We start from the raw sequence: 23,361 nt of genomic DNA on the forward strand, positions 1-23,361 counted from the left end.
CTTTATTTTGTTACATAAGCACCATGATATTTACATACTTGAATATGTAACGAGTCTTATGATAACTCCCCAAAATTTTGTGTAAATATTTGTTGGTATGAAAGTTCACTATTGAATCGCATATGATACCACACTTCACTCATAGTCTTTTACTATATGAATATAAAAATCATATGTGGGTACATAAGAAATCATAAATTGATAAGTTATATTCACCATATTATACTCACCTAGATAAAGTTTAGCAAATACTCAACTAGATATGTTAAGAGGTTTTGGAATATATGTGATTTTGTTTTAAAAATCATATCTGAGTCAGGCGGGGATCAAGATACGGGTGAAGGTATGGGACAGGATTCGATGTGGGGAGTTGGGTCTGAGGCGAGGTTGAGATTCAAGTCTCGGGTCAGAGTTGGGGTCAGGAGCCGGAGCCAGGTCAGTGGGCAGCCTGTTTTCGGGTAGTGAAATTCAAAGAAAGATATTTTCTTTACTTCAAAAGTCGTTTTCCTCAAAATAGAAAAAGAAATTGAAAATTACTTTGAAAAACATCTAATTCAATCAAATATGAGAAAATATATATGCAACAGATGGCAGATTTGTTGCATTTTTTAGTTGAATACTCGACGAAAGTGAAAAAGGGTCATATACTACCAACGTAAGAAAATGTGAGAGGATATACAATTCCAGAATATTGCTGGGAGTAAAGATGACTTGACTTTATCTAGTGGTGGCAAATGGATAGGTTAGTTGGGTTTGAACAAGTCGAAAACGAATCAAATAAAAATGGATCACAACTCAACCCGTCCATATTTCCTGCAATCAAATACAGGTTGGATAAACAATTACAAATAAATTTGACCCTTTTTATGTAAGAAAATCATAATACGGGCGGGTTAACCAAATCTGGGTTATTCTCATGCAACATACCCTTGTAAGAAATCAAACACAAGGTATATAAAAGTACCACCTATACAGATATTATATTGAAGACAGAAAATAAACAGCAATATATATACTGAAAAGATAAGAGAGCAGAAGCAAGTTCTGGGCTGCTTGAGTCTGAACCTGGTGAAGAATTTCCCGGTTGATGAGACGATCAAATCCCAGAACTTATATCAACATCTTTAATGTGAAGGATGTATAAGTAGCGGCGCTTGCTTATGCTTCTTCACTGCCACTTTGATTGCCATATTTGAGTATATTGAACTTGCAAAGAGGACAGGTTGCATTTATATACAACCACTTGTCTATGCAGGCTGCATGGAAATGGTGACGACATGGGAGCTCACGCAGCTCGATTCCATCTTCATAGGAACAAAGGCAAATGCAACATTCCTGCAAAATGTAAATAATAGATTTAACTTCTAAGACTTGGAAAGTTTGTGATACTTCATGAAAAGTTCCTGGTTGAGAAAAAGACGAATGTTTCATAAAACATACAGCATCTTCTGGTGGAAGAACATGCTCCGTAGGTGTATCGGTGTCGCATTCAACCATTACTCCTCCAAATGATTCTTGGATATCACCATTCTCTTTCTCAAAGTTGCCTAGTCTCTTAAACTTGTACTTAGGCAGTCTTTCAACATCTTCCTTCGTCGCACCTTCCTGTTTCAAGGGATAAGTAAATTATGAGAGAGATATTGAGAACTACTAGGTGAGAGAGAAGATCCACTCCATCATATTTTAAGTAATCTCATTTGACTAGATTCTCAAGAGGATAAGATCGGTCGAGTGGTCTCAGTTGGAGATGAAATTGCACGTGTTTGTGGATTGAACGAGGTTCAAGTTGGGGAATCAATGACAGGACATCAATTCAAGTCTTTGGGGAATTCAGGCAAGAGCTGAAATTCCAGTTGAATTTATTGTCCAAGGGTGGAGAAATACGTATTACAACTTTTTTATTACTTCGACTCTTATAAGAAAAATAATGCACATCAATATCTCCTTTCAATAATGAAGATCTTTTCTTAAAAGGTCTAACAAAAGGCTGCGCAAGAAAAATCCCAACAATGCTGATTACACATCTACCTTCCTGCATTTTATGTTTCTGAAACAAACTCGGATGTATAAAATAACCCAAACAAATGTATAATCTTACACAATTTGCAACAGCTATTTGAACCATATTGACGAAAACCAATACGTTGTGCACATTGAAAGCCTTTTTTTTCTTTGTTTATGTATAACAAGGAGCTCTAACTCAGACAACATATCAAAAAGAACAGCTGCTCGAAAAGCATAAACAATGTGTGTGTTGCTGAATCTGTTTTTTATTTTTTTTATGAACATTACACAGTATTCATTGATATTTTTCTAAATATTCTCAAGCTAACATTATCTATAAACACAGGAATCTCCTAAAAGCTATTATCGAAGATTTTTTCCTTCCCATAACCACAAATATCTACAAGGTTACAACAACAACACAACCAGTGCAGGGAGGATAGTGTGTAAGCAGATCTTACCCCTACCTTGTGAGGTAGAGAGGTTGTCTCCAATAGACCCTCAGCTCAACGAAAACCATATCAAAGCAGTTCGGGAAAAGAAATACAGAAGTGAAGACAGATATTTATAAGTTTGACTTACATGCCAAAAGGAATGTCGTCGTTGTGAATCATGACAAATGATAGAAGTGACGAAATGTTTAACAGATTTACCTGATCTGTCACTGCATATAAGATTGCAATAATACATGGGAGACAGCAGCAAACAGCAATTCCAATAACACAAGCCACAGCAACACATATAACAACAAAAAACACATCAAACGCCAGAAATGTGATACAGAGCCTGCAAAAGATACCATTTAAATTAACATGAAGTAGAAGTAGAAGTATAAGAAAATGAAGCAGAGCGAGAGCCTAGTTTTGAGATAAACCAGTAAAGTTGAGGCGCATCACGGGGCATAGTCTGGCCACCAGCAGATACCCAGTAGAACCCGATTATCCACCAAATGAAAGAAAACATGGTGTTTGCAGACTCCAGATGCTTGGCAACACTGAAACAATAAATCAAGAATCAGTGGTACATTATTAGGCACAAATATGCAGTTCTATTCTTCTCGAAACATTTTTTTTTATTAAAAAAACTAGGTTTCGACCATTTAGTCATGCATCGGGAACAACCTTCATTTTTCACAGTTGGCATCAGTTTGAATATCCCCACTAGTGGGATTGCACTCGGTATGCTGTTGTTTTGGCATCAATTTGAATAACTTTGGGATTCATGTTCAACTATCCAAGTTCAGCAGCCTACTGGACGTTAGTTCTCAAATAGGCCAGTAAAACTAGAGCATCAGTAACACGGGTGTCCATTTCAGCACCCAAAGAAGTTTTGAAGTAAGTTTACTTTTGAGTTACACTATAGTGATAAGGATTGTCACGTAGCACCAAATGAGTTTATATATGTTACAGACATAATTAAACAAATTAAACTGTATTTTTTTATAACAGGCTAATCTTTTAGATGAGTACACACTTTAACATGGTACCAAACATCGCAGGCAGAGATCCTCAGTTTGACTCTCACCGCCACTTGTTATATAAAAAGAATTTCCAAATGCTTGACCATGAAAAACAACCAGGCTTACATGTGAAGGGTGTGTTGAATACATAATTAAAAGAACAAAAATGTGCTCTCTTTAACACCCTAAGCCTTAAGATAATATGATCAAACACTTTTAACAATCGAAATTAAGAAAAAAAAAACTAGCACCAAATTAATTTGAGCACATCAAAATACATAGCCTTAGCTAATTTAATATCACTATATAGTTGATTAGCCAAATCAACTCATGATTTATGCATAATCTATAGTCTGAGATATTGATCAGAACCTACATTTTCCTGTTTAGGTAAAATGTCCCCCATTAGCAAAGTCTCTAGAAGTAAAGCTTCCCCTGCCTTCACTATTCCAATAGGAAAGGTGCCTGTAAGATTGTTTCTCAAAATGGAGCCACTAGTCCCTCTCCAACCAAATAGGCCAATATTGACGCAGCAGATTTATGCAGTGATTACCTATGATAAAGCAACATTTGTACAAGAAACAAGCAAGCTATCTAAGAAAGACATCTGCAGTCATCAGCAAACCACAATCCAAATGTCATTTTTCTGCACTACTCTGGCTATCCTAATTTCTACTAAAATGATAATCTCATCATCCTATCTTGACAAAAAAACGGAGCAGAGTAAACCAATTGATGCTTTTGTCTGAATACACATTTTTTTAGCTAGCTGTTATGTTAGCTGCAGAGCGCCTTCCGAAATTCTCTGAGCTTGGAAAGATTTTTCAGTATTTTCTCATGATGACGTGGTCAGAGTTCTGAAACTTCCTTCCTTTATATAAGGAATTATCCTGGTTGGTCGAAGCTAGAAGACAGCTGGACGAACTTTTATTTCGCATAGGGGAAGTAAGATTCACATAGAGACAGCTGCTATCTGGAAATATCTTTCTACGTTAGCTAGCAGGGGCGGGCTTTCCTATAGTAGTTCTGCGGCAGCCTCTAAATGGCCATCCCAAAAGATTCCAAGCCCTTCCAAAGCCGAAGCAGAATTTTAGGTTTATGGGTTATGAATTTTTAGACAGGACAATGGCCTCAATCTAATGTATAACAATCCCAAACTAACAAACAAATACCGATATTTAATCTATTTTAAAAAACGACAAACTAAATATGACAAACTACTTACACTATATAAATGTAAGTACTATCATTTTAATTGCACTCAACAGTTGTCATATCTTGAAAACGATAAATAAACGTTGGCACCGTAATACAACAATTTGCTTTTTTTGGTTCATTATCAATTTTAAGTCGTTTTTTTTCCCAAAAAACTGCACATAGAAAGAAAAGAAAAAGACCTACGAGAAACTCGGAGAGAGTACTGAATTTTCTCTTTTAGAAAGAGAGCACATATAGCAAGAAAGCAACTACAAATGACGCACAGGTACCAAGTTTAGGACCCACATATCCTAGGGGAAACAAAAGCTTTGCAGTCCGCCGATACACACTCCACTTGTTTTTGTATGTTGTTTCACGTGATAAAAACCTAAGTTGCTCGGACTCCTAAGCATGTCAACAGTCAATATGATGTGGGTGTGAGATCCGTACTCGATCTGGACAGCTGATTTTGGATATTTTGACCAGATTCGAGGGAGGAACATTAGGCAGATTCAATGATTTTTGTTATAAAAACAGAAGCTTAAGTGAAATTGAAAAAAAGGGAATACCTTGTATATATATAAAGTTCTACTGCCAGTCTCTTTCCTTTTATCTCCTTCTGAGATTCTCCTCTGGATCATTATTTTCTCCTCGAGTTCTCCAAATAATATCTCATAATGTAGGTTTTATAACTGTATTTTTAGACGAAACCCGCACCCATATCCACACATTTATCCGTATCCCCCAATCTTAAAATTTAGGTTATAGAGTATCTGACCTCTAGATCCGCACCCGTATCATACACCCGCACCCAAGTCGGAGCAACTTTGTTAAAAACTATATGAGTATTTGTTTCTTGAGTTTTTAGTACAAATATAGGGTCGACGCAAAAGCTACCTGGGTTCGCCAGAATCCGATGTTACACTGTAGCTCCACCCCTGGTTATAAGTATCTTTAGGGCTACCACTCTTTCAGCCATTCTACAGAAACTAGCTTCAGAGTTCAATTAGTAACACTAAGCCAACTTACGCAACACTAGAAACAACGTCAAGCAATTTCTTATTCACCAAGCATCCACAAAAGCGAGAATTACCAACAACGATAATATTCTCATTCCATCTCATGAAACAGTGTTTAAATAGGTATATATGCAGTTCAAAATGTTAACTTGCTTTATAATGAAACAATAGTTATTTGAATAGTTTAAAAGAATGGGATCATAAGATACCTAGTTTCATCCTCATTTTGATTCCTCTCCTGCGAATAATCACCAGACTCCCCTCCGTCACTCTCCGAACTCAAGTTCCCAACTCCGGTATTCCAACTAGCACTCCCGCTTCTCTGCTCAGAACTACTCATATTTTCAGAGGATTCCCTTAACCGTCGGCGTCTATACTCAACGAAAACACAAACCATATGAAGCACACTCTGTGAAGCATATCCAACAATCCAAAGCCTTAACGGCATAGAAGGAGACTCATTTCGGCTCAATACAAGCACAGAAATCGATACAATAACAAAAGCTAAGTTCCATAAAAGATCTATTATCACTATAGGTTTTGAGTAAGCCCAATCACTTTGCCTCTCCTCGATTTGCTCAGCAGCGGCTTCTCTTACTCGCATCGACGGCTCACGCATCAATCGTCGGCTACTTGCACGCCGTAGAAATCCAGCAGCTCCTCTGAGGCTCGGAGGGCGACGGAACGAACGTCGGCTCCTGGAATTCTGGCTAGTGAGAAACGGCGTCGTATCAATTCCGACACCGTTGCCTGGGCTAACATCGGCGTTAGGTATGTTATCATTGGCGGCTGTTGCCGTAGACATCGCCGGGAAATTTGTGTGAAGATAACGACGGGAAATTGAAGTGTGTTTCAGGTAGGGTTGATTTTCAGACAAAATGGTGATTTTGAATTTGGGTTAGGAAAGTGAAATGACAAAATTTTTTGGTCCACCACGCGCTAGAGAGTATAGAAAGAGATGTACTCTCCAAAAAGACAATTCGATTTTGTAGCTGCGCTAAGTGAAACCCGCCAAATAACACGCTTCTGTTTCTTTTCCTTGTAGTAATAACTAATAATATCAGTAATTATTTCTTTTCTTAAATTATAATTTTTTTGCCAAAAATATAAAATATTCCATAATTATATCTATACACTTGAGCTAAATTCTTAAGTCATCATCGTGAAAAAAATTGTTCTTATTATTTTTAAGTTCAATGCTCACATCTAAAATCTAGTATGATAAAATGTATCACCAAAACTTAAAGACAAGTTATATAAAAGCGATGGTAAGATCAACTATGTTGTATGGAGTGTTGGTCAATCAAGAACACTTCATGTCAAGAAGATGAAAGTTGCAGAGATGAGGATATATGTGTGGGCATATTAAGAGAGATAAGATTAAAAATGAAGATATTTGGGATAGAATAGGAGTGATCTCGATAAAGGAAAAGATGCAAAAAATAAGATTGAAATGATCTGGACATGTGTAAAGTAATTGCACAGACACCCTAATGCGGAGGTATGGGAGGTTGACTATAGATGGTTCTAATAGATGTAAAAATAAGCCGAAGAAATGTTAAAAGAAATTTGTTTAGATAAGACATGATGTTGTTTTAGTTTACCAAAGACATGAGCTCAGTTATCTGATCCCATCTGCCCGGATCCTTTTCTACTTCATGTTATAAAAAACACAAATCAAAGATAGTAAAACAATTAAACATTGTTTCGTTTCTACTTCTATACTACTTAACGGTACTTTTAGTTATAGTATTACGCTAATCCGTCCAATTTTTACTAAGTTTTAACTTTTATCTGTTCTTTTACAATTTTCCATTTACAAAATAAAATTATTTTTCCTTTATCATAACAAAATGAAATGATATTTCAATAAAAATTCTCTTATACAAAATGGAAAATGCAATATTGAGATCTAGACAGAGAGAGAATCGTAACTGAGACTATTTAAATATAGTTCCAAAGAGACATTAGAGAATACATTAAGTAATGAATTTCACATTCCTATATAAGGCAAGTGGAAGAAATCAAAGCAAATTGATATACACAAAAATAAACCTATTTCAACTAGTAATCCTGTTTGGAAGAACCTACTGATCTTCTGAATGCCCACAAACTAGATGTTTGTTGTAACAAAAAAATTGATAGATGTGAACTCATCTAGAACTGCCTAGGGCATTCTACACTAACACATCAACTTAATAAATAAAAGAATTTCATATTGTGAACACTAACTCTGATTATATTAGCACATAACTCTTTCTGCATGCATGTCACCATCCTTGCTGGCCTAGAAATGCTGTAGACCCCTCTCAAAAAACTCATTTGCACAATTCACTTCCTCATGTGCTCGGGAATAAGGCGCTGTCTCAGTTCAGTAGGTGCACCAGAAAGTTCTGCGTGAGGCTTACTACAGTCAGACGGGGCGAAATAATTATACCGATAAAGTTAGAAAGGAAAAAAAAAAGGAACTCAGCTCAACCTTGAGGTGTGAAGTTGAATAGAAGTGGCAAAGGTCGTCCATTAGGCAAGCAAGCATTTTGTTTCCTCAGATCATCAAAGAAAGGGTGTGCACATGCCTCCAACTGAAAATGAATATAAAGATTATGAAACATTCAAAATGCCTCATCATATCAAATCCACTAAAGGAGTCTACAAGCATGTTTTTAACATACTACTGGTGAAATATGGTCGCCCTCTCAATAGGCTTCATAAACTTATTGATTGTACACAAGTAGTTTGTGTGTGTTTTCTCATTAACTATTTTAAAGCTTTATGCTAACAGCAGGAAAAGGCTTAGTCATTCACTTACAGCAGTACATCGGAGAGTTGGTGAATACTGCATCAACCTTGACGCCAGATCTACAGCTTCAGGGGGTATTTTTCTTTGAAATATCTGCAAAATATTGAGATTCAATCTTCAGCGCCTCAGCCTATGAGTGAGTGAACTTGGAAGGGACAGTGGGTCAAAGAACTTCAGCGAGGAGAACAAACAAATGAAACTAAGATATAAATAAACACTATACTTGACAATTTGTAACAAACCTTGTGCCACGGGTGAGCTTTGATTTGAGGGAACTTGAACTCTGTATAGTTTGGATTCATGCACCTAATTTCCTCTCTAGTTGGTGTCCCCAAAATCTAGCACGGATTAAGTACATCAAGACCGTAAGCAACGGAATGAAACTCAACTGGCAACGCTTTAAGAATGGGGGATGAAAACTGATGTCCCATAATAGCATACCTTGATGATCTCCACCAGCTGATCAACACCACTTTCTCCAGGGAAAAGAGGCTACACATGATGTAACATTCAATGCATCAGACTAGTTTATACCACAGTAACTCGAAATATGATGCTCAGAAAAAAAGATTTTCTAAGACTTTCATAGAGAAGTAGTATATCACAACCAAAAAAACTACCAATATAATATCATGATCCGCCAAAAAAGAGAATCAACTCCAAGTAGGAAACATTTAGGTGCAAGCACCTGAATATCTACCTTAGCAAAAGAGAGGCACCATAGAAACCAAAGGTATGTAGGTGTAAGAAAAAGTTACCAACTTTCTACAGCTAATATCAGAAAGAGTGAGAAGATAGGTACCACAAAGTTGACTCACCTGTCCCAAAAGTAGCTCACCGAAAACGCAACCAGCTGACCACATATCAATTGCCGTTGTGTACTCTGTAGCCCCAAAGATCAATTCAGGCGCTCTATAATACCTAGAACAAATGTAGGCTATATTGGGCTCCCCAGGCACCTATGGGAAGAAACAAAAGTCTGAGTAGGGGCAAACACCTAGGAAAACGTAGTTCTCAAAAGAACACCACATACCAGCATCTTTGCACTTCCAAAATCACAGATCTTCAACTGATGAGTGTGTGGATTAACCTATAGCAATAATTAAAACAATAATACGACAAATAGTTAGAACAGAAGCAATCACAATGAAGGAAGAGGGAAAGCAATTGTCACAAATAACCAAGGAAATGGAAAAGATACAAACACCTAGAAGTAAAGGAGCATAACCAGCAAGCTTACCAAAAGATTCTGAGGTTTAATATCACGGTGACATACCCCAATTACATTGTGCATGTAATTTAGAGCCCGACATATCTGCATTATGATAATTATGAGAAAGAAATCAAGTTATAACTTCTGGAAAATCAAGATAATTCATAATAGAGTAAACAAGATGATGTATTGTAAAAGTGTCAAAATTATCTTATTTACACAAAGTTCTTACATATAAAAGTAAGAAATCACCCAAACGCTTACCTGGTACATGTACAATTGAACGTATATGATGGGCATGTGATGGTTCACTCGGCTGTAGTGCCTTGAAACTCGGTACACAGTTTCAGACACATACTCCAGAACAAGGTTAAGGTAAACTTCATTCTTCTCAGTAGTAGAATAGAAACAGTGCCTCAGGTGAACAACATTAGGATGATCAAGCATGCGCATAATCTGTAGTTCCCTGTTTTTGTATCTCCTATCCTGCAAGACCTTCTTTATGGCCACAGATTCACCTGTTTCTAGGCACTTGGCCTAAGGAAAGAAAAACAGAGAAGAAATGAGCAAACGTCAAGCAGAGCCGTCCAAACGACTTCAATGCTTTCAAATAAACACCTAATCCTTCCTACTGACCCAATCAAACACAATTTTACCTGAAACACAACTCCAAATGATCCCGTACCCACCACACGTTCAGCCATGTAAGACAGTGTCTGGGACAATAACATGAAATTTATTAATCGAGTAAAATCCAATTACATAACAAATCACAAGCCACATCACATCTAAGTCTGTTCAATTCTGAAGATGAAACTTACCTGTTTCTTCTGTCCATTTCGATCACTCAGAGTAGTCACAATTATCTGGCCTGTTTCTGTTCCATTACCACTAACAACAGTAGGCTCCATATCCTATAACATTTTATCATATCATAAAAAAGGATTCTCCATAAACAATAAAGCAACATGATGTGCTATATAAATATGAAGTACCTTTAAGTCATCCTCGTGATCATACGAGTTTTTCTCTCTAATTCTCATTTCATTTGGGAGCTCCTTCTTTCCAGATTTTTCCTGCCTAGTATCGACAGTCAATGTACTTGCATCACTTCCCTCAGATGTAGAAGTCACATCATCCTTTGACAATATAGTACATCGCTCTTCCATTTGAAATTCAATATCAACCCTGTGATCTACTTCTTGCTCATTCTTTAGTCTCTTTAGACTAATATCCACTCCCTATTAAATTAGTAAAAAAATGAGAAAATGCACTTAAACACAAACCCCACTCGTGAAAAATTATACCGAGTATATTATTATTTGACGACAATCACATCAGAAGAAACATTAACAATCTCATGATTCATTCATAACATTATAATCATATCACAGAGTTAATAAATGAGATTGTTCTATCACCATCTTTAGCAATGGTAAATGTTAAAAATAACAAAAGTCTCACATCGCTGGTTAATGAGATGGGTGATTTCCTTATAAGCCTTGGGCAGTCCTTCTGAGTTAGGCCTAAGACCTAATTTTACAGTAAAACTACATCATCTTCGGTCGCATTAACAAGCTAATCAACTAGAAATAAGCATAATATAGAACAATTCAAGGCAGTCAAAAAGCTAAGATAAAAAAAAAGTTGAAAAAACATGCTACACAATCACAAATCAACAAAAAACGAAGCAAACAAAACCAAAAAATCAATAAATTATAAAAAAAATAAGAAAAAACATAGAGAGGAAATTACAGGATCGGAAATGGAAGATCGTCCAGACGCAATGCTCTTGAGGCGACGCATCACATTCATCTCTTTCCTTTTCGAATTTATTGAAACCCTAAAAATTGTTACTTCTCCTCTCTCTCTTTTCTTAAATCAGAAACAAAAAAGTTTCTGAAAAAAAAAAGAGAGAAGACGAAGAACAACAAACGAGAAATTGATACACAGAAGGAGAAGAAATAACAAATATATATATATATATATATTCTCCTTTCTGCGTTCAACAAAAAAGAGACAAAGGGGAAGAAAAAAAATTGAAAATGAAATTGATCTGACCAAAACAGAGGAAAATAAAAATAGAAAGATAACTATTATACTCCTATATAGTCATTTACGTGTCCGATTCAAATTTCGAGATTCAAATTTTTTAAATTTTAATTTTGAATGAGATATATAAATTTTGCTTTAAACTTACGTCTTAAACTCTCATTTATTCTATAATGTGTTAGTATTTGTTTTTTAATTAGATGCAATTTATCAATTCATATGCACGGGTTCATATGGTTTGTCATCTTATTTCTAGGTTATTTTCAATAAAAAATATATGTTAAATTTTAACGGTTAAATCGATAACAATCATTAATTGATAAACAGTTAAAGTCATATATTAATGGTATTATAACAATTTAGCAATTAGCATGTCTATAAATCGATAACAGATAAACTTTAAAAACTGAAATGAACCAACTGATACCTAACCGTAGTACCTACTATAGTAGCTAGCTTGACATTCGGATGAGCATTTTGTGCGCATTGAGAATCTTTCAGTGTGTAATAGCCTGCAAATCACACAAAAAATATAAAGTGCATTAACAAATTTTATGCAACAGACTTGATTCAAATGACATGAAATTGAACGTATAAATTTGGACATACAAAATATTTTATCTATTAAAGATTATCTTTTTATCTTAATTCTTAGCCGTAAATAGAAGTAAGATTTACAAATATTTCTTTCTTTGAATTTTATTTTGAAAATATACACTCAACGCTATTTTTGTTTCAATTTTTTTATTGGACTCAAATTGTGACGAAAGCGATATAAATCAGAATAAATAACTACATTTAAAATATTTTAATCTTTTTAATAAAAAAATAATTAATTCATTGAGTTCTATATTTTAAAAAATTCAAATTGGCTGGTCAAAGTCATCCGTCATTTCTACATTGTTTTTTGTGTACTTTTCAGTCAAACTTTGATTCTACACCGTTGATTGAACGTCATGGCATGATGTTACGGTGTTTGATTATTTTGAATTTGAGTGGGTAAATGGCGAAATTGACCTTGGCGTAGAGGAGGAATTACGGGTAAATTTTATCCGCATCGAACTTTTTACACCAAGTTAATACATACATTCATGTGTTTAAATTTTTTATTTATTTTATTTCATTAAATCATGAATTGATGTAAAATCCGATATGAGTAAATTTTTTCCGAAAAATTACATATTATCTCGTTAGATAATCACCATATCTATATTATTTCTTTTTCATACAAAGTGCCTATATGCTAGCGGAATATCCAGGAGAGGGCTTTTTGGTCTAACCATTTGACCGGATTGATTAAGAGAAATAATTCAGGTATTATTTATAGAGATAAGTGTCAAAAATATATCTAAACAATTTTTTTTTAGTTTCATACTTGAATTATAAGAGTGTGGATTTCATACCTAAACTATCACTTATTGGTAACGTTTGAGAAACACTAATAAATGATAGTTTATGTATGAAACTCACATTTTCAATAGTTTAGATATGAAACTCAAAGAAGAAGGAAATTTAGATTTATTTTGACATTCATTTCTTATTTATAATACGAAAAAGGACCTAAAATATCTCTTTAACTATATAAATTGATTTTTTAAAAAAATAAATATTATGCCATTCATATTTACTAAATGATTTGCATTCATATTTACTAATGATTTGGATTCCTAGACTCAATGTTCTTCCAATTGGCTCAACCATGTTTCCTATTTATTTATCACTATTATATGCTTGTCATATTATTTAAGAAATATATTTTTGACCTGTTTTCTCATTATGGCCTCTTTCCTTTTACTATTGGTATCAATAGATCATGAAACATATAGTAATAATCACTAGACATATGTGCTGAGTGAATACAAAAGGAACAAATACAATTGCAAATACATTTAAATATAGTGAATACATAAGGAATAGATACAATTGATACAAAGTGATTTGATATGATTGTATTCATTAATACAATCTAATATAACTTGACACTATTGTATCTGTTGATACAAATTAATGATATCAATTGTATTCATGATAATACAACAAATATAATATGTAATCATCCTTTCACTCACCTCTCGCGTCTCACATCCTTTCATCATGTAGCTAAGAATCTAATTTAACGGTATATAAATCTAGATCTATAATAAAGTCTAACTATAGTCATTAATTCATTATCGAAAATTCCTTTAAAAAGCAACATTTGACTAACGGCTAGTAATTAAGGAGGAAATAATTTAGTTGTGGATGATAATGGGGCGGGACAGATGCGTGGTGGGATGGGTTTAAGGTTGTGTGGGGCCAGTGGATGCGGGGCGGAATAAAGTGGATTTTTTAAAATTAAGGTGAGGCAGAGGGGGTTGCGGGTTTATGTAATTTTATATGAGTTCAAACTTAACTTTACATATTATAAGAGTGATAGAACATTGTTTATTAAGATAATTTCATTAAAGCTACTAAAATATTCAAGATAATAAATGAAAATGGGTTCAATAAAAAATAATACAATTTCTTACTTGTTCCCAATTGACCTCTAAAAAATAAAATTTTAAGTCATTGTCCTGTTAAATTAATACAACTTAATGAAAAAATGAATTTAATTTTTTAGTATCAAACATAACTAGAAAAAAAATATGAAAAGAATTATGCGAGGCGGGTTGAAAATGAAAAGGATTGTTATGCAAGGCTGAGCGGACCGAATTAAAAAATTTTACGAGTTAAGCTCAATCCGTACTACACCGTCCCATTTTCATCCCTATTTAGTTGGGCTTGCATGAACAAAATTTGGGCCAAGGCCCTAAAACGCCAACCTACTCCCCCACTTAGAGTCCTCATAATACTTGATCCAAGTCCGGATTTTTTTTTGCTTTTTTTTTTTTTGCATCCATCATTAAAACTATATTTTAATAAATTTATATTTGCATCTTGTACATTACATGTCTTAATGTTGATACACCATTACTTAATTAACAGAACTCTAGAAAAAAAAATTAGGTTGTATATATATAATTTCTCTACATACGTATGTACATATTTTTAAGCCGAAGCTTATAAATCGACTTAGTCTATGCAGTTTATTAATCACAAATCAACAGACACGTTCAAAAATTAGTATCAAGACTTGAGAATTATTTTTTCTATTGTCTTTATCGATGAAAGTGTATCAAATAAAAATAAAAATGTTAAACCAATAAATATTAGCAATATATTGGGTAGAATCGTACCCCACTCACAAAACTTATAACCCAGATTGTATTTTTCAAATGATGCATTTTATAATTGAATAATTTAAGAAAATTGATGAATTAAACTTTTTCATTTTTACAAAATCGACTGAATTCGTTGATTTTAATACTTTTCCTCACCAATTAAAGAATGAACTCTATCTATTTCTTATGAAACACTTGTATTATTTTTTTTATAAGTAGTCACTTGTAATTATGAATAATTATAGCTCGAAAAAATTATATTTAGCTATGAATTTTTTTCATAGCGAATAGTTGAATTATTCACAACAAATTTTTAGTCGTCGCTATTTAATACCTTACATATTTTGTGACAATTGTTTTGTTGTCACTTAATCACAGATTGATTAAAGACAGTAAAATCTTTTTCACCAATTATTTATATAATTAGTGACGAAAATAAATGTCATAATTAAATCTAATTTGTTATAGCTAAAACTTAAACTAATATTTAACTACAAACTCTAATTTGCCGATATTGTAACAACACATTTTTTTAAGTGAACTTTTTTTGTATCCAAAAAATAATTGTCATGAATTAGATACATTATTAGTGACGAAATGATGTGTCACTTGATAACTTTAAATTCGTGATCAACACTACTTAACAAATGACTTCAATTAATGTTTTGGTGGGAAATTTTATTGGACAAAAACTTTCCGTGAATTTTTATGTTTCATCACTAAAAATGTGTCTCATGATATATTTAAACAAAAAAAAAAGTAAATTTTGTCACTAAAAGTGAATAATTAATGACGAATTTAATGTTATAACTAATAATTTCATAGCTATATATCATATTTGTTATTGTGTGTTTTGAATAATAATGTCCTTGCACCATAAAAAATGATTCCACTAGAATAATTATATTATTATATAATACAAATAAGAGAAACTCTATGCTTCATTAACAACCAAAAGAACTCCAACAACTTTTATATTACATAGTCATAAACAACCCAAGAACTCAAATTAAACAAAGGAAAAAAAAAGTCTAATTAACAAAACTCTAGAAAAAAAATTAGGTTGTATATATATATATATATATAGGTAGGTCACAACTTAGTTGAAGCTACATGGGAACTTAGCCCATGCTAGCTAAAGAAAACCATTCCTTTTTTTTTTTTAGTAGTAGATCTTAATATTTCAATCTTGATGTCACATACCTTTCTCATCTCAAATTACAAAAAATAATAAAATTAGAAAAATCAGCTTAAACCAAAAACCCAAAAAAATAAAAATTAATATGTTTTAAGGTGTTGATGCCCAAATTTTAGTCATGGTTCTTTTCTACCCAATCTGATCTTCCTAATGTGAACTCCAAGCTAGGGTTTTTCTGATCCAAACTGCAACCTACATAGCTCATTGCTCTTGAATATTCACATTCCTGCAATAATTTCTTCATACATTTAATACACTTAACATCATGATTTTTAAATATAAATGCGACGGATGACATTGTCTGTTTAGTTAGGTCAAATAACTGACCTGATCAACTTGTTTGAAATTGAGACGTATGACGTTAGTATACATTGATTTGGACTATATCAATTCCTTTTTCTTTTGTCAAATTAAAAAAGAAGTTGTAATGATGTCTTTTTTTAGGGGAAATGGGGATAAAATCTCCACATATATAGTGAGTGAGTTCTTAATTATTATTATTAAAACATAGAAAAGAGAAGAAAAATAAGGGGGTCTTTAATAAAAAAATTCTACAATTCACATTTCGATTGATTGATTGAAGGTTAAATATATGTATTTTTGCTAGATATCACAAGGATTAAATCATAATTAACCAAATAACCGATAAACCAATAATACTATAACTCCCATTTTATTTTAAATATTGAACATTATTTTTCGAAATTTAAATTATAATTTTGGGCTATAACATCAAGTTAACATTTGATCGATAGTACTTCCATGCAAAGTAAAATGAGGAAAACACAAGTTAAAATGTACGTAAATTGATCTGAACAATAATACGAGAAGAGATTGAGGGAAGTACCTCTATATGGTGGCTGAATCTTTGTTGAGATGGGAAAGAGGATGATCTGATGAGTCCATTTGATTCATTAAAGTTAGCTTGTGACAATCTTTCTCTACTGCTGAAAAATTAAGTAGAAAATAAACTTTATATACTATAATATATACTTTTAAAGTTTTCATATACTCCTTATGAAAAATATTTATATTATAAGATCGTTTATCTAAAAATAGAATGAATCAAGTATATCAAGTGATTTTGGGCTTCTTTAGCCCTATTAGTGTACTTTTTCGCTACTCCAAGCCCATTACTCTTTAACCCGTTATCATCTTATCCCCCGGAGAATCAATAGTCTTCTCATTTTTTAATATATAGCTTAACTTAAATACACAATCTATCAAATCAACGATAAAAGTGTTCAGTCACTTGAACAAGCCTCGTGACTTGTCCTATTATTACTCTCTCCTTCACCATCACCACTCTATCCTCAAAAGAAAAAACCACAATGGATAAAAATAGAAAAGATTGTTTTGTGGCTCATAAGAAATAATTAATTTTTTCACAGGTCATGATATTTCATTTATGTTCCAACATGACTTCAAAATTTATATCTTATTAGACATAAATTAGATTATTAAAAAGACAAATACTAAGGCGAAAAATTAACGTTCAAACTTATTTAAAAGATTAAACTAAAGTCCAAACTCATTTAAAGAGCAAACTGTGCAAGTTTCTATTTATAATGTCCTAAATCCTCTATCACTACGCTCATTTAGCCTAAGGGTTGAATTAGATGCTTATATTAATTTATATTTGTGCGAGTTTTTGAATGTAATATATACATAATCAAGTGACATAGTTACAGTATTCGACTGACACAATAAAACTAAATCGAGGTGTTATTAAGTAATCAAGGAAAAGGACAATTTATAGAGCAAGTTTTCCAAAAACGTACGTAGAAGCTACATTTCAAATTTCAAATAACAAGAAAGATAATATTACATATTATTATTAACTATATATTATTCACATAAGATGTAAACACACGTCCATAGAAACACCATGCATATAAATAAAAAAAATACTTTTTAATTAAACAAATGTATAACTTTGAGAAAAGTAGAGCACTTAAGTCAAGAGACAGGTCTTTTTTTTGGACATATATGCTAAAGTCTCCTCGTGAAGAGAATAACAACAAAGTAAAGTAAAAGGGTTTTGTCTATACATTTAATTATATTAAAAAATTATATTAATTTAATTAACCAAAATGCAAAGAAAGAGAAAAAAGAAAAGATAAAGTAGTTGTTGCAGTAATTAAATACTACACTTTAATTTATGTAGTACTATTATATATGTTTCTTTAATAAAAAAATATAAGGGGGTACATACGTTGAAAAATCTTCAGGTGAAAAAAGAAAAATGAAATATAATAAAGAAGAAAAAGAAAAAAAAAAGCAAAAGCTGCTACAAGAAACCCTTTTTTATATATAATTATATTTTGAATAATTAGAAAATGATTGAAGTACGTGGTTTGCATTTCTAAATATTCATGCAAAAAGTAAAAGGAAATGTGTAAATATCAATTTTATTCATCATTACTTCAAAAGTTAATTATGTACGTGTGAAATATTTGTCCAAAAAAAAATCATCAGTATTTTAGAAATATTTATCCTCTTTTACTTATTTAAATGTGAAAATATTTCTTATACTGCAAGTTACTGCAACAAAAATGATCATTAGCAATATTTAATTTTTAATAATCGTTAAATATATACTTTTAACGATAATTATTACTTTTTGTATATGTCTCTAAAGCCTTTAGCGATATTAGTTTTAATGACACTTAAATAATGCCGGTAAAGACTTTATCACTCTTATTAGTGTCAATATTTAATGCCGCTAAAAGTTAGTTTTATTGTAGTGAGTGTATATACATTAAATTCAACCTATTATAGCATTTATATACTCCCTTCGATCCATTTTATGGACGTGGATATGTAATTAAAAAAAAAGAAAGACATTTGAAATTTGTAATATATTTTTGTCTCGTTATAAATTATCTCTCGTGCAAGTAAAATGAGAATATAAAAGCTATTATTTCAAGGTAGCTTATTTTGAGACGGGCTAAAAAAACTATATCAAGTAAAATGAAATAATAAAATTTTATCATAACGATCTATGTGTAACTACCTCACCAGCTAACCTAGTTATATAATTATTTATTTACTATATTGTCAGTGCATAGAACGTAAACATTATGAAAATCAAAAGACATGATCATATATTCAAAGATTTTTATATAATATAATTTATGTGTTAATTGTACCTTGAGGAGTTACTCCAAAGAGTTGTAGAAGGTTCATCACATCCATCTGATGGACCTCTTTGATCCAAAATCTTGTCTATAGCTAACAAATCTTCTTCACCTGATCCATCTGATTGTCGTAAAATAATTAGTAACAGACAATTTTTATCATCAAATAAAAATAATTAACGATAAACATAGCTACTAAATACTTTTCTTTTTTTAAGATAGAGAGTTTATTTAACGATAAATATAGTTATTAAGATAGAGAGACTATTAACAATAAATACAACTATTAATAATGAGTTAGTGATGGGTTATCAAAAATACGATTAACTATAGGTTATTTAACGATACATATAGCTATTATTTTATTTTTTTATGTAGTGAATTAATTAATTACCTGAGGAAGCTGCAGGTTTGTCAGTAGTTTTAACAGTGCGATACATCTGCATTAGAAAAAAAACCATTTTAGAATTATAACAACAATTCAATAAATACAAAAAAAAAAGAAAAAAAAAAGAAGCAATTATTCCCCCATATATTTCCTCACTATCTAACATATTTGGGTGAAGCTAAGATTTGAAGTTATAAATTTAAAATTCTATTTTTTTTCAAAAGTATTCCGTAAAAGTTACTACATATTCAATAAACCTAACACAAATACACAATTTAAATTAAAATTATTGAGTATAGTTAAACTCGTAACCAATATTTTAGCTTCACCCCTACTCACACATAGATATATATAGAGGGGGCGAAATCACGTAGGAGCAGAGGCTCATCCTGAGTACAGTCAAACTCGTAATCCATATTCTAGCTTTACCCCTACTCGTACATAGATATATATAGAGGCAAAACCATGTAGAAACAGAGGCTCATTCAAATTTATTTCGATACAAAATTACACGGTATATAAAAAGATATCTTATTTACTTATTGCTTCAAAAATACTTTAAAAATTTGATAAATGTGAGTCAAAATGTTTCATGATTCATTAATCACGAGGTTGATGTTTTTGATAAGGTAACAAGAAGAAGTATTAGTATTATTAAATATTATTATTATTATTATTATTATTATTGAATAATGATGACTTACTTTTGTCTGTTTTCTTTTTCTTTATCTCTCTGCTATACTATCAGACTTGTTTTCTTTTAATTCAGTCATTCATTCACTGCATTTTTCATCGATAATTGTGCCAACAGAAACAATTCACCCACACAAGAAGAAAAAATAATAATAATAAAAATAAAAATACATTTATTTACCTGCAAATGACTTTTGACATGAGCTAGAGTGAGATCTTTGACATCCATTAGCTCCAATACTGATTTTGGAGTAGCCCCTAATTAAAAATTCAACATTATTAGACTTAACTATGCAATTTTTAGTATCTATTATTAAGCAACAATAATTTTAAAATGTGATGATGAACATGAACATATATGAATCTAAGTTGCAAAAGTGTATTTGAGTTACACTAGTGTAAAAAAATAAAAAGAATTGAATCTCACTACGAGAAAATGATGAACTACATGGAAATTTTCCTGGTAATTTTCATACTAATTCTTAGAAAATTCTCCATGTAATTCACAGTTTCCTGTAGTGTCTGTCAAATGTCAAATTTAAATCCTGAATCTGTATTCGTAACTATTCATATAATCAATGTTCTCATTAAACCTAATGTACCCTTAAATCAAAATAAAGATTTGGGGTTTACTTTCATGTACCATAATTGGCCACAAAATAAAAAACATTTTAAAAAAAATGAAATTATTACTCTCATGTACACAAACAAGTGCATTACATATGTAAAAAAAAAATAAAAAAAAAATGAAGAAAAAAAAAAAACTCAAAGTAGGGGATAGATAGAGTGTTTACTTTCATGTCCACCAAGAAGCTCAACAGCATGAACAAATCTAGCATGAAGTGAAGTTGTCCATCGCATTCGCGGTGCCCTCATGCTTCTTTTAGTTGGAAATTTAGGTAAAAATCTTGATCTCATCAACAAATTATTACTTTCATGAGAAGAAGGTGAACCTAATAATCCAACTCCGTTATAATATATGTGTTGTTGATTTTGAAATCTATTAGCCACAATAGGTATTCGATTATAAGGAGAAGAAGAAGAAGAAGTAATATATGAATTATTCGAATATGATATATGATCCAAATTATTATGATAAATGGATCCAAATGATGATGATCTCTTTGGATCTTGATGATGATGATGATAAATTGGGATACCCTTTATAGGGTCTAATAAAGAAACCCCATGATAACTATTCATGTTTTGGCTTTGTTGGAGAAAAGGGTTTATTGAAAAACTCTTATTTTCTTCATTATTAGTAGTAGTTGGATGAGCTAAACAAAGCTCAGTCAAACTATTATTATGTGTTGTACGTGTTGATGATGATGACGATGATGACGATGATGAATTTGGAGGGCTAATATGAAGAGAAAGATCCGGGGTTTGTTTTGATGAAGATGAGTTTTGTTGAACAAAAACCCCTTCTAAGGGCATATTGGATAGTAAAAAAAATTATATGACTATTCAAGATTTGGTGTTTTTTTTTTTTTAAATGATCTTTAATACCTCAAAAAACCCCAAATTGATGAAAAATAAAAGTAAAAAAGTTGCACACATAAACAAGATGTGGAAAAAGAGATGAACAAACTTCAAGTTTGATTCTTGATGATAGATTTAGGTGGAAAAAGAGTTAGGGAGAGATTGTTAAAAAAAAAGAAAAGAAAATCCAAGTGTGTAAGTGAAGAAAAAGTGAAGAGCAAAGATTTTGAGTTTATCTTTTATCTTCTTTTTAAGTGGACATGTTTGTGAAAAAGGAAGAAGAAGAAGAAGAAGAAGGGGATAATGGTGTTTGTGAAAATTAAAACAAATAGAAAAAAAAAGAGTAGAAATATGTGTTTTGGTAATAAATGAAAGAAAGGAATCAAGAAAGGCTTTATGGAATGAGAAAAAAGGAAGAAAGGGATAGGAGACTTGTGTTCCTCGAGAAGTACTGTTTATTAGAAAATGACACTTGAACACAATGCTCATTTCTCTTTCTTGTGTTGTCCTTTTTTTAATCTAACCCTCGTTCGGTATTCGTATTAGAATTTGACTAATTCGGATTCACATTATACAAGATCTCATTGATATTCATATTAGAATTCGACTAGTTCAGATTTACATTATACAAGATCTCATTGATATTCATATTAAAATTCGACTAATTCAGGTTCACATTATACGGGATCTTATTCAGAAGGAAGCGCTCTCATGTCTCAAACCTAAAACATTTGATTAAAGACAGAAACAACTTCATTCACTGCAAAAAAATTTCGATGATTTCTTTCTTTTTCTCCTCTATAGTAAAAAAAATTAACAAAAAAAAAAGCAATCTAAATTATTGATAACAAAGTTCTTACGTTATTAATACACTCTTTAAAATCGATTTAGTAAAATTTATAATCATGAGAATAAATTATTTTTTTTGTTTTAATTCGTTTGTCTAGAAAAATATCTTTGTTTAGCAACTCTTTAATTTACTTTTGGACATGTTGAAAACATAAAAAATTAAAAGGCATTCTGGTACGTTTACATATCTTTATTTTAAGATTCAAAATATTTTCCTTATTTTTTTAAATTTCGTGTCAAGTTACAACCAGATATACAAATTTAAACTAGGGAAATATATGATAAAATTCATGAATTTTAAGATCTTAAATTTGTTAAATGTATAATTTATTTGAAATACCCTTTAAATCTTTTGATTTTATGTGAGATTTTTATTAACTAAAATTAAATTATTACAAACTATAAAGAGTAAAACACATACAATAAAATATATATAAAAAATGAAAAAGATGAAGGGTCACTTTTTGGTTGATTTTGCTCTCCGTAGAGAACGGGTTAAAAATGGTTGAAGAGTGAAAGAGACACTCATCTCCCCTTTGATTCTTTTTCTCCCACTCTCTACGCTTCTACTTCTTTGTCTTTTAATGTGTTTTTATTTCATTTTTTACTCAACATTATAACTTAATTTATAATATCTGTATCGAGTGTTTACATCAATATCATC

At 31.7% G+C, this 23,361-nt stretch overlaps 3 protein-coding genes across 4 annotated transcripts; all 3 read right to left on the minus strand.

Annotated features, from left to right (window-relative positions):
• Positions 1-771: 771 nt before the first annotated feature.
• Positions 772-6,637, minus strand: LOC107020893 (E3 ubiquitin-protein ligase At1g63170-like). The gene is made up of 5 exons (XM_015221420.2): positions 5,889-6,637; positions 2,879-2,998; positions 2,658-2,790; positions 1,441-1,605; positions 772-1,335 (listed from the first exon to the last, which is right to left on the minus strand). Exons 1-5 carry the CDS (start codon positions 6,482-6,484, stop codon positions 1,159-1,161), a joined length of 1,191 nt encoding a protein of 396 aa, XP_015076906.1. The 5' UTR covers positions 6,485-6,637; the 3' UTR covers positions 772-1,158.
• A 961-nt stretch (positions 6,638-7,598) lies between these two features.
• Positions 7,599-11,758, minus strand: LOC107020964 (shaggy-related protein kinase epsilon-like). Its single transcript, XM_015221520.1, has 13 exons — positions 11,448-11,758; positions 10,688-10,933; positions 10,514-10,606; positions 10,349-10,408; positions 9,957-10,229; positions 9,720-9,794; positions 9,513-9,569; positions 9,298-9,438; positions 8,921-8,971; positions 8,722-8,817; positions 8,489-8,572; positions 8,159-8,261; positions 7,599-8,072 (listed from the first exon to the last, which is right to left on the minus strand). Exons 1-13 carry the CDS (start codon positions 11,505-11,507, stop codon positions 8,011-8,013), a joined length of 1,401 nt encoding a protein of 466 aa, XP_015077006.1. The 5' UTR covers positions 11,508-11,758; the 3' UTR covers positions 7,599-8,010.
• Positions 11,759-15,870: 4,112 nt separating this feature from the next.
• On the minus strand, positions 15,871-22,189 carry LOC107020965 (transcription repressor KAN1-like). Of its 2 annotated transcripts, none has more exons than XM_015221521.2 (6): positions 21,161-22,189; positions 20,548-20,624; positions 19,680-19,725; positions 19,298-19,406; positions 16,993-17,092; positions 15,871-16,371 (listed from the first exon to the last, which is right to left on the minus strand). In XM_015221521.2, exons 1-6 carry the CDS (start codon positions 21,801-21,803, stop codon positions 16,258-16,260), a joined length of 1,089 nt encoding a protein of 362 aa, XP_015077007.1. In that variant the 5' UTR covers positions 21,804-22,189; the 3' UTR covers positions 15,871-16,257. The 2 variants fall into 2 exon arrangements, with proteins under 2 accessions (XP_015077007.1, XP_015077008.1); XM_015221522.2 differs by having other exon boundaries at positions 16,993-17,089; positions 21,161-22,178.
• Positions 22,190-23,361: the final 1,172 nt, after the last annotated feature.

The sequence above is a fragment of the Solanum pennellii genome, chromosome 5 (assembly GCF_001406875.1).
Source record: "Solanum pennellii chromosome 5, SPENNV200".
Classification (NCBI taxonomy): Eukaryota; Viridiplantae; Streptophyta; class Magnoliopsida; order Solanales; family Solanaceae; genus Solanum; species Solanum pennellii.

Bases quoted from the DNA above. Each gene is read 5' to 3' on its own strand.
- LOC107020893 (XM_015221420.2), bottom strand. From the start codon at position 6,484: ATGTCTACGGCAACAGCCGCCAATGATAACATACCTAACGCCGATGTT. The intron at 2,791-2,878 runs GTTTATCTCAAA...TATCTTTTGCAG, and splicing joins GATGCGCCTCAACTTTACTG to GCTCTGTATCACATTTCTGG. The intron at 1,606-2,657 runs GTAAATCTGTTA...CCCTTGAAACAG, and splicing joins TATATGCAGTGACAGATCAG to GAAGGTGCGACGAAGGAAGA.
- LOC107020964 (XM_015221520.1), bottom strand. From the start codon at position 11,507: ATGAATGTGATGCGTCGCCTCAAGAGCATTGCGTCTGGACGATCTTCC. The intron at 10,409-10,513 runs GTAAGTTTCATC...TTATTGTCCCAG, and splicing joins GAAATGGACAGAAGAAACAG to ACACTGTCTTACATGGCTGA. The intron at 9,795-9,956 runs GTAAGCGTTTGG...ATCATAATGCAG, and splicing joins TTCAATTGTACATGTACCAG to ATATGTCGGGCTCTAAATTA.
- LOC107020965 (XM_015221521.2), bottom strand. From the start codon at position 21,803: ATGCCCTTAGAAGGGGTTTTTGTTCAACAAAACTCATCTTCATCAAAA. The intron at 20,625-21,160 runs GTAAACACTCTA...ATTTTTAATTAG, and splicing joins GCTTCTTGGTGGACATGAAA to GGGCTACTCCAAAATCAGTA. The intron at 19,726-20,547 runs GTAAATAAATGT...TTTCTAATGCAG, and splicing joins ATGTCAAAAGTCATTTGCAG to ATGTATCGCACTGTTAAAAC.